An 11,552-nucleotide genomic window follows, 5' to 3' on the forward strand; every position below is an offset into this window, starting at 1 on the left:
GTATGTATATGTGTATGTGTAGACTTGTCACCCAATTGCCTGCTCAAGCTCATGCTCACTGGCATATTAACAAAGTGTATTGAACTATGAGAAATTTAATTGTTAACAAATAAAAGTGTCGTTGACAACCCGCAAGAACATGAAAGCAACAGGCTGAAAGGCAAAAGAAGCAAACAAAACAACAACTACAAGAGAGCTCTACTACCAAGCAGCAGCTATGTGCCACTAGTTATTTATAGTTTACATGCACAAACCCACATTCTATACATATAGTATGTACTTCTAAGTAAAATCAAAAGCAACAACAAAGCCCAAAAAACAATATTTGACATGAAAAATCCACTTGACGCGCACAAAGAGCAATTTCTGTACGATTTATCATTATCTTCCAAAAGTCTCAAACGCTCTGGTGTTGTTATTGTTTTGTTATTGTTGTGCATGTTTACATATGTACRTATGTAGCATAAAAAAGCGCTGAATGAATGCTCTTGACTCATGAAAACTTGAAGTGTTATAACAGCGACAATAAATCTTTGCATATACATATATACATACACCAGTATATACATATTTTTCACTATATACATATATTTCACTTATTTTCCTATAATGTGGCATGTTGAAGGCATAATTCTTTAAATTCGCACTTATGTTGGGCCTTTAAGCTTTTCTGATATATGTCTATTGAGTAGGTGTATACAAACACATACACACATTTACTTGCTTGCTTGGAATGTTGCGAATATTAATAAAAATAATGCGTTGGATATTAAAAAATCGGCACACAAGATGTTTGCCAATAATTTATTGTTTTGTCAAAAAACTAGTAGTCACATGCGTAAGCTACTACAAGTGAATGTGTGTGTGTGTGCGCACATGCTCTGGTATTCAAATTAATTTACGTTATTAGTTTAGACCTCTGTTGTTCCCATTTCACAGAAATTGAAAAAAAAATATGATTCGGCAGAAATTTTTTTTTCGGTATCACTGAAGCTATAATACTCTACAAAGATATGTTTATTCTAGCCTTAAAGGGTATAGAARAGATCTCTTATTCTCTATGAATCTCGATATTGAACGGTCAGTTCGTATAGCAGCTAAGTGCTATAGCGATCCGATCTAGAAAATTTCTTCCATAAATTATCGGTGTCTTCAAACTGTATTATTTGCCAAATTTCATGTAGATATCTTGTTAATTAAAAAAGTTTTCCGTACAAGAAATTGATTTGGATTGGTCGGTTCGTATGACAGCTATAYGCTATAGCAGTCTGATATCGACGTTTCCGACAAATAAGCAGCTTCTTGGGGAGAAAATGAAGTATGCAAAGTTTCAGATCATTATCTCAAAAACTGAGGGACTACTTCGGATGGACAAACCGATGAGTTTTGCTAATCGACTTAACTCGTCACGCAGTTCTTTTATAAGTACCACATACGTTCTTTATAGGGTTTTCGAGGTTTGCGTCCGAGTAATACAAACTACGTGACAAACTTGATATACCCTCGCGCATCTTCTGTGGTCTGTCAAAACGAGCTCGTGAGCTTTTGTTACATGGACCGCAATTTTTTTCCGCCAAAGCCTGTCTACTCAGCAGCAGTCCTCCAAGTGACTTGAGCCATGTTTTTTACCACCAAAACAATAACAACAATCYTCTATCTAGTCAACTAAAACTGTTTAAAGTCAATATCTCAAACATAATTGTAATTGACGAGTGCAATAAGTTCTAAATAATAACAGTCATTGCTAATTATTTCACATTTCTGTAAAAGTAATAATTCCACACTTCAAGGTTGGCTAATCTGGAGTAAAACGCTAATAAATAAACGAATGTAATTATAATGCCAAAACCATGCATTTCTGAATCAAAACAAAAAAAAAAAAATATTAATTCAATGAAGCAAATCGTCGGCATCTAGAAAAGAGAACAAGGTTAATTTGAAATTAAAAAATCGCATAAGTTAAGAATTCTCTGAGATTTCTTTGTGCGTCTTCGCATTGTACTTACATATCGAAATTGAAATTGAATATAATTTATTTTAAGCGAGTACCAAAAACACGAAAATTCTGCTGTAAAAAAAAAACTTATTATAAAGGGTGATCCATTTCGAGGTTTCCTACTTTTTTTTTTTTTAAGAAAAACATAGTAACTTCAAATTTGATGGGGAATATATATTACCACTTGAAAGTATATTCTTTAGCATTTATTTTTTGAAGATTATCTCTTTCAAATGTTGGCCGCGGTCCATCCGTTGGGTCCAATTTGCGATGGCTCGTTCGACCATTACGGCTATTATTTGGTACAAGGCCTTAATCGAAGCGGGATTGTGCGCATGGTCTTTAGACTTTACATATCAACACAGAAAAAGTCTAACGGTATGATATCATACGATCTTGTTAGCCAATTGACCGACCCAAAACGTGAAATAATCTGCTCACYGAAGTGTTCTCTCAATATATCCATTGATTGATGCGATGTGAATGGGAAGTGACGCCGTCTTGTTGAAACTAAATGACGCCGAGATCWCGAGCTTCAATTTCAGGCATCAAATAGTCGGTTATTCAGGCGGTTATAACGGTCGCCGTAGACGTTTAAGTTCTCATCGGCATCATTTTTGAAGGAAMATGGATCGATGCTTCTACCGGCTCACAAGCCGCACCAAACCTTGGATTTTTGTGAATGAAAAGGCAGAACTTGAATCTCTTTACGTTGCTCTTCGTCCTAAATATGGCAATTTTGCTTGTTTGTATACCCATTGAGCCAGAAATAGGCCTCGACGCTGAACAAAATTTTGCTTGAAAACGTCAGATTTTCTTGGAACTTTTCAAGAGCCCATAGAGCAAAGCGATGTCGTTTAAGAAAATCTWTGCGGCTTCAGTTCTTGCACAAGTTCATGCAGTCCAGCTGTGGAACTTTAATTTGTAYTTGATTAGTTTTGGTCTTCCAAATTTTTACTTAGATTTACTAAAAACCGTTACTATTTTTACTTATATCCATTTTTTTTTAAACAAAAACTAATAATCTTCGTTTTTTCCTTTACTTTCAGCTGTACGTTATGGTCGCGTACCGAAACGTTCACGTGAGCTGAATGGCACACCTTCGTCCACGGATGATCCGAACGTCATTGTGCGTGTGAATACACCGAATACACCACAAACGCCACAAATGTGTTCAGTCGCCTCGTCACCCTCCGAATTGGGCTGTACGGGCCAAAGTAGCGTCGCCAACACAGCCAACACACCGGGACCGGGCGGTGTTGGTGGCATGGGTGTGGGCGTCAATATGAGCGTCAGCGTAGGTGCCGGCGGYGCTGGCGGCATGATGGGACAATGCGGCAATGTTAGCGTCGGTGTCGGCGGTATGAGTGTGGTCGGTAACGGTGGCAGTGTTGGTGGTGGTGGTGGCGGCGTCGTCGGTAATGTTGGCATTACCAGCGTCGACAATAACGGTTGCGGTGTTGTCGATATGCAAGGCCCTACCGCCGAACTGACCGTTTACGATGTGATTATGTGCGTCTCACAGGCGCATCGCATGCACTGCTCATACACGGAAGAGCAGACACGCGAACTGATGCGGCGACCGGTGGCGGTGCCGCAGAATGGAGTAAGTACATGCTATGTAGGTAGACGTTCTTCGTTGTGTCATATTCACATACCGTTATGCAAATCCCATGTCCGCTAAATTGATTTGGTTTCGTTGAAGCCGCCACAAAATTTTCACTTCCAGTGACGCATACAAATTACTCATCATCATCCGTCACTATCATGTAGTACAACCATTGACCCATAAACGCTGCCTAACAGTCATTAAATCAGCATAACTATAAAGCAATGTTGTTGATGTGCGCTTTCCTCATTCCCCGCCCGTTGACCTATTTTTCCTCAATTATGCACAAGCTCTTTCCACACTCGCGCCGGTCCACTAATTAATTTTGCTTGTATTTGCTTTCCGTTTCCAGATTGCCACTTCAGTATCGGAGACAATGGAATTTCAGAAAATTTGGCTGTGGCAACAGTATGCGGGGCGCGTCACGCCCGGCGTGCAACGTATCGTTGAATTCGCGAAGCGTGTACCAGGYTTTTGTGATTTTACACAAGACGATCAGCTGATACTCATCAAATTGGGCTTCTTCGAGGTGTGGCTCAGCCATGTGGCACGTATGATCAATGATGCAACGTTGACATTCGACGATGGCACTTATCTGACACGACAACAACTGGAAATTCTTTATGATGTAAGTCGATTCGCCTTTTCCAAATAGTTTGTCGAATACTCTTTTTATAGGGCGCGGCATAACAATTGTAAATAATAATAATGAACTCAATAAGTTTGGTTAGAAGCTCAGCTAAAAATTCGTTGCTTCTCTGCTTGAGACACTGCCAAGGAGATCACCCTGAAATATGTGCACAGTACGACTGTTAAACATTTTCCAACGCCATTGGATCCAAATCTAATGAATTATACAGTCTAGGACTGCCATTTCTCCGAAACTGTTCTTAGCTAAGWACTGYCGTTAAACATGTTCCGATRTCATTAGCTCCGACTCCAATTCCTTATTAAGTCTAGGACTATCACTTTCCCGATACTGATCTTAGCTATGATCTTCAGTAACGCGGATCTAGGACTTATTCCATTGGAACCAAATCTATTTTTTTATCCAATCTTTGGCTAAATTTATCGATAGAGGCGATTAAATGTTTTCGGACGCCATTGAGCCTGAGTTTAMTTCTTTATCCAGTCAAGARCTGTTACTTTTGCGGTATTRATCTTAGCTAAGTACTCATTAAACTGATTAAAAACGTTCCGATGCCCTTGGTTAAGGTTTYAATCATCCAAAATTGCCTCGCGCTTAAGAAAYATAGATAACTCAACAAATTTTTGTGCCGGAAAAGTTTTTTTCTGACCAAAGATATTAATGTCAAAGAGCCACAACATATCTACTGTYATAACTATATCTATAGTGCTGTCCTTTCGATCGGGACTTCGCAGGAGCTTTCGAAACTGGAAACCCTCTCGATGAAAATGTCTTCTTCTTATCGCGCAAAGATTTATATTCTCCAAAATAACTACCCCTAAATAGGATTCTCTGAAATATGGATGAATTTTGTACATTGAGTSTCAATGTTGACACTATTTTCGAAGCAGCAGCTTTCTAAAGCGTCGGTCAGGGAGCTCACATTAATTACGATTCGAAGTCCTGAATAATTTGGAGTTCTAGAAGCCTTTGAACTTGAAAATTCAAAATCGTTGATATAAAATATATTGTAGTCACTAATACCGAGGGGAATAACAGCTCATTCAAATGAAATATCTTACGATTTCCCTACTTTATTTAAATGACAAAAACAAAATCGTAATTAATGCAAAAATATATATTGCTCACTTCCAGAACGACTTCGTCATCTCGCTAGTGAATTTCGCCAACACCCTCAACAGTTACGGTTTAAGCGATACCGAAATCGGTCTCTTCTCCGCCATGGTATTGCTCGCCTCCGATCGTTCCGGCCTCGCTGAACCGAAAATGATTTCACGATCACGCGAACGCGTCGCCGAAGCACTGCGCGTACAACTCGTCCGCTCACGTGCCGGCTCCACACAAGCGCTACAACTGATGCCAGCACTCGAGGCTAAAATACCCGAATTACGTTCGTTGGGCGCCAAGCATTTCTCACATTTAGACTGGTTACGAATGAATTGGACCAAACTGCGATTGCCACCACTCTTCGCCGAGATTTTCGATATACCCAAGACAGAGGATGATCTGTGAAGGACAAACGAATAGACTGTGACGCAAGATAATCCAAAAGTGAAAAGAGAAAACATACACGAAGCATAATAAGGTTAAATGTAATGAAACTGAAATTGCCGCAAAAGACGAAAATACATAAAGAGCGAAGTGGAGGAAGGAAAGCGAAAGAGAAAAGAAAGGGACAGCAAAGTATAAGCTTTTGTGTGTAGAGGCACTGTGGGCCTATGGGGGCGCAATGAAACAAACACACAGTTTGCAAAAAGAGATTTATGTATGTGAAAATGAGAAGAGAAACAACAACAACAAATAACAATATGATTACTATACGTTTTCTAAACCTAGCGTGAATAGTTCTTAAGCAACAGAAAACATATTTACATATTTAATTTATACCATATATGATGGAACAAAGTGAAAATTATTATATGGAAAAAGTAATAATAATACAAATTGTTTATATAATTTTAAAAAATAATCGTAGAACGATTAGCTTATAACTTTTTCTGCTACTTACTGAAAAAAAAATATAAAAATAAAAAATTAACAAAAAAAAAGTTTTGTTGTTTTATAAAAAAATATTTTAGCAGAAACTCTTTCATAATTTGTGTTTTATGAAAAATAGATACCAGTTTTAGCTATACCTACATACATTTATATACATAAATAATTTTAGTAAAGTGAAAAAACATTATTTACAAGCTTACTTACCATACATACAAACAAACATCACGTGATCATGCCACAGACAAATGTAACATTGCAATATCAGCAAAAAAGCAAAAAAACTAAAAAATAACCTTAAATATTTAAAATTTAAATGAAAAACTCTAAGCATTTAAGGTCAAGAAAGCATTAAAAATAATAATGAATATTAGAAACTTAGCTACATATGTAGTAAAACGCATAAATTCAACACTGACAAAGCATAACTAAATGGTGGAAATTTAGCCGTGAACAAATAAAATAAGTATTCATACATATACGCAAAAACTCATTGAAAAGAAAACACTAAATTCGAAAATCTAAAAAGCATAAGAAGAGCGCTAAATAAATTTAAAAAAAAAAAACAGAAAAACGTATTTATTTAACAAAAAAATTAAACACGCCGAAAGAAATAAATTTATCGAATATTATGCAATATTTTTGTTTTAAACTTACATATGTAGCTACATAAACATGTATATCAAGCCGACAGGTTATATGAATTSAAAAATTGTACACTAGCCAAGAATAATCTTAAAATTTGTTATTTGCTCTTGAACTTTTGTAAAAAATAAAGAAAAATATTTTAATTTTTATGTAACATGAAGATATATATWTWTTTTTTTTAATGATACACAGTTAGTTTTACTTAAAATCRTCTCATACGGCCGTAAATTAAAAAACAAAACAACAACTATAAATCTCAATTGTTATAACTGTTACACTTAAAGCATACATGCGTACATATGTAAATGCATAAATAAATTACGTACATGCATCTATGATATATAGCATTAGCGAATATATTAGCAAACTTAGCGCCCATCTCAACTCTAACGAAAAACAATAAAAATATTGACAAGCAAAAAACAAAACACTACGCGAACAAAAATAAATACCGAAACAAATGTAAATAAGTGCACGAATAATTAACGTAGTAGAAATAAATTACATAATGCCACAACACGAATTCCTGCGCATAAAACTCCGCTCATAATAATAAACTCCAAATGCTTAGAAGATTATATGGCACATACTCGTATGAAAACATTAGTGGTAGCAATAACAAGTACACATATTTTATATCCTTCCAGTCACTTGCGTTTCGCGAGAGCGTTTTCAATTTCAAAATATCATTTTCATTAACGTTAACGTTAAAGCTACAAAATTTTAATTAGCAGTAAATAAAAGTTCACTATGACCACTCAAAGTCATGTATATGTAGTTATACGAGTACATATAATTCAATAGAATTTCTTGACAAATCATACACTAAGTATCATCGTCGTCTGCCTTCATTACTCACCAACTCGTAAAAAAATATTTATTTCATTGCGTCTCATTAAAAATGTTGTAAAATTTGTACACTTAAATGTATTTACATTGAACAATTTATACTGAACTTAAGGTTTCACCTCAACTGAAACATAATTTTCACTTTTTTTGTTGCATACAACACTTACATGCATCTGAATATTTGAGKTGAGGTTCTCCTTTCAACATCTTCCAATTCATGAATGCGTTGACTTTCATAACTGACCTAGCCTTAATAATAATGTATATAATGTTTAAAATAAATATATTAATCTATAAATGTGTGTGTAAATGAGCACCTAAACATATTTCACTCATTAAATATACATACAGACGTGCATACATGTATACATAATTCATATAAATATATATGATCATTTTATAAATCAGCAATATGCATAAATATGTTCATCTGCAGTAAATATATACATATATCATATATCATTTTCGTCCTTCTCATTTAAATGTTTTTAAACTATAAGTGCTCCGTAGTTTTTGTTTGTTTATTTTTTTTATTTTTTGTTTTGTTTTAAATAAATATTTAAGCATAATTTTAATGTATTCTACATTAAGGCCTGAGTATATGTATATGTAAGTGGCAATCACAGCAACAACACTGCGCATTAATTATTATTTTGTTTGTATTAAATATTTTTTTATATATTTTATGAAAAGATAAATGAGAAACACAACAAACTACATTAATTCAATGTTTTACTTTTGCAATTTTAAATAGTTAAAAGTGAATACAAGCAAACGMCTACAAAACATTATTAGTTATGTAGATATACATTTTTTTCTAAATAAAACTTAAACTTTTATTACACAAAAACCATCACTTTGTTCTGTTTTATTTTCAATATTAAAATTGTAAATAATTTGTTGCAAGATCATTTCATTTGAATTGGTATTTTTATATCACTCAGCAGGTGTAATTATTTAAAGCTTRTTTTAAAGATTGGCTGCGCGAAAATCAGATCAACTTAAACGCAAGAAAATACATACATATATTCATTATATAGATTATTTTTTTTTTATTTTCATTAATATATTATGGATGCCTGCAAAGGATCAGTTCTCTACATGACAACTGCGGCAATGTGACTTTTAAATATTCAGCACTTTCCAAAGTATACTTTCGCAACAGATGATTCATCAATTAACAGATCATGTTTAATAGCTTTTTGTTTTTTACAATATGCAATGCAATGTAAATTTACAAATTTTCTATAAATAATAAAAATGAGAGAATTTGCAAAAAATAAATTCAACTTAACTGTCACAAAAAGTAATTCAAACAGCTGTGTATAAACATGCGTTGTCAGTTTCGMGTTGCCAAAATATTGCAAAAATTGTGCATCCGTTTACAAAGATATTTTGTCTCGGCAAAAAAAATTGTAAACGTTTTCCCTAAGATTTTACAAATAAGACTATTTCTTGTTGCGCTATCAATAAAATAATGCATTTTCGCAAATAAAAGATAATTTAAATTAATTCTCGTTTTAACGCATTKCCCAGCAACAACATAACATTGTAAGCAATTAGTTGGCAAATCCAAATGCAACTGTAAAGGAAGCCGTTAGTTTTCTTAATGTATTTGACAAGTGAAAAAATTTGCAAATTATTCAGGTGTTAAAGTTGGAAATCATTTAATGTTACATTTAACAAAATTCATTAATGCAAATTGTTATAAGATGTGTTTAATGGCTGTTGTTACAAAAACAACTCGTTTGGTGCAGAATATTGTTCTTCTAGTGCTCTACTTTATGTGTATTAAAGTGTGTGAGGCACGCTTCCCAAAATTTTGCAGCACAGCGCGGAATAACCTAAAAAATGTTGAAAGTTGTGTCACTTCAGTCATAATATAGTAAAAAGTATATTAAAATATTGCAAATTGTTAGAAGAAGTAAGTTGAGTGCAGTTCGCTATAATCTTATATTTCACCTGATAAAGCCCCATTAGCGGAAGAAGTCTTGAGCGGATCCGCTGCACAATRTATTACTAGATTTCCGGTTGTGTGCCGTGGTGTTTATTGAAATGTTTTTCAGATACATACATACATCTAGATAGAGACATAAAATCGGTTAAAATTGAAGATAAAGTAAGTAAATTTGTGCTTATTTATATATTACTTTTATATTTATTCGCCATAAATAATATTGAAACGCATATATTTATTATCTTCGGAACGATGATCTAGCAGTTTTTAGGTATTTAACTTAATTTATACATGCCACTCTAAACAACAAATTATGAAACCGAAATTAGTACACTTCCATTCCTTATCATCCCTTTAATACTCTTGATTTTCATAGTTAGTTGAGACACACAAATTAAAAAGATTTCCCTCTTCTAGCATCTCTAAGACCTTGTAAACTAAGCAAATCCACATATTAGTTTTATARACTCATTATAGAATTTCCCCATCAGTTGCAATTCCGTAAGATAATCAAATGTAAACTGTGTAAAAATCCATTATAAGTAACCTAATCACTTGGTAGTAAATAACTTTCTGCCTTTCATTTTGCCTTTATTCAGAGTAAATCACAAAGTACAATTTGCTATATGTGTATGTGTTTAAATCGTAAATTTTTAGATAAAACTTTTGCATTAGTAATATGAAAAAATTAAGTGACAGACTAAAGAGTTTTATATARGAATTTATTTCTAAATATTCGAAAATATCGCAATTTAAAACTACTTTAATATAAAATTAACGTTTAGGTCAGACACATTAAATATTGAAACGGGGAGTGTACCTAGTTATATATGTATATTTGTAAGAGCCATATAGCTTTTAAGTATTGTTTAGTGTCACAAATATAGCATGGCTTGCATTTTCTGAKTAGGCTGGAGCATTAAAAAATCTATTGTTTTCCATTTTATTTTTAGTTCTGTGATTTAAACTTATAACACAAAATAAATCAGTGCACTAAAAATGGATTTTAAAAATATTTATGTGAACCGAATCACCTCTTTTTTGTGATTTTAAATGGAAATGGAAATGATTAAATCCGTTATACTTGTTAAAAGCATTTTTGTGTTTGATTGCCTCAATAATTTTCCATCCTTTGATTCAGACGCMATTTATAACTCTAACAAGATAATTTTCCAAACTTAAAAAACAAAAGTTACTTAAGATAAATTTACATTTATACAGTGATGACAATGAATGATAATGAACGGTATACTATGTAGTTGCGCAACTGTAGTTATACTAAAAACAACAACATATTAAAGTGTCAAATTTTTCAATTTTTTATGAAAATTCCATTAAAATGTGTGAAAACGGCACATAAAAGTAGATTTTAAGATAAAATCTAGTTATAGAAGATGTGTTCTAGATCTACTTACATATTTAYTAAATTGTGTATTAGATATGAAAATATCGATGTACATTTTGGCAGTGATTATAAACRCATACACACTGTTATATGAGTATGTATATCAAAACATAATCGATTTTATGACGTAACTTAAAAATTATGCATCTATAAGTATGTATATACAAGTATACCAATAATAGATGTATGGTATATAAATATATGCATTTATGATCATACATTTAGAAATATATAGCACAAATCACTTAACGCGTTTCCTTAATTATTTAAGTGGGTTTACATATGAAGATGAATTTTAAATAACACAAATATACACATAATTTAAAATATTGCTCTTCTTCCTAAAAACAAAAGCAAATGAACTCAACATTTTCAAATGTATTTTATGAGGCAAAGTAAGGTTTTGCAGTACTATTCTAATCTACTTATCTAATTAATTAATAA

General features: G+C 33.1%; 1 protein-coding gene across 3 annotated transcripts in view; it reads left to right on the forward strand.

The window, feature by feature from the left end:
- Positions 1-6,117, forward strand: part of LOC108968390 (ecdysone-induced protein 78C) — a gene marked incomplete at its 5' end in the record, with an annotated part of 168,647 nt that extends 162,530 nt beyond the window's left edge. For 2 of the 3 annotated variants that reach the window (XM_018932409.1, XM_018932410.1), the window contains 3 exon segments: positions 3,046-3,617; positions 3,958-4,233; positions 5,389-6,117. In XM_018932409.1, the coding sequence (XP_018787954.1) occupies positions 3,046-3,617; positions 3,958-4,233; positions 5,389-5,766 (1,226 nt within the window). In that variant the 3' untranslated portion in view covers positions 5,767-6,117. 3 annotated transcript variants of the gene reach the window in all.
- Between the last annotated feature and the right edge of the window lie 5,435 nt (positions 6,118-11,552).

This window comes from Bactrocera latifrons, unplaced genomic scaffold (assembly GCF_001853355.1).
Source record: "Bactrocera latifrons isolate USDA-ARS-PBARC rearing strain unplaced genomic scaffold, ASM185335v1 scaffold_213, whole genome shotgun sequence".
Taxonomy (NCBI): Eukaryota; Metazoa; Arthropoda; class Insecta; order Diptera; family Tephritidae; genus Bactrocera; species Bactrocera latifrons.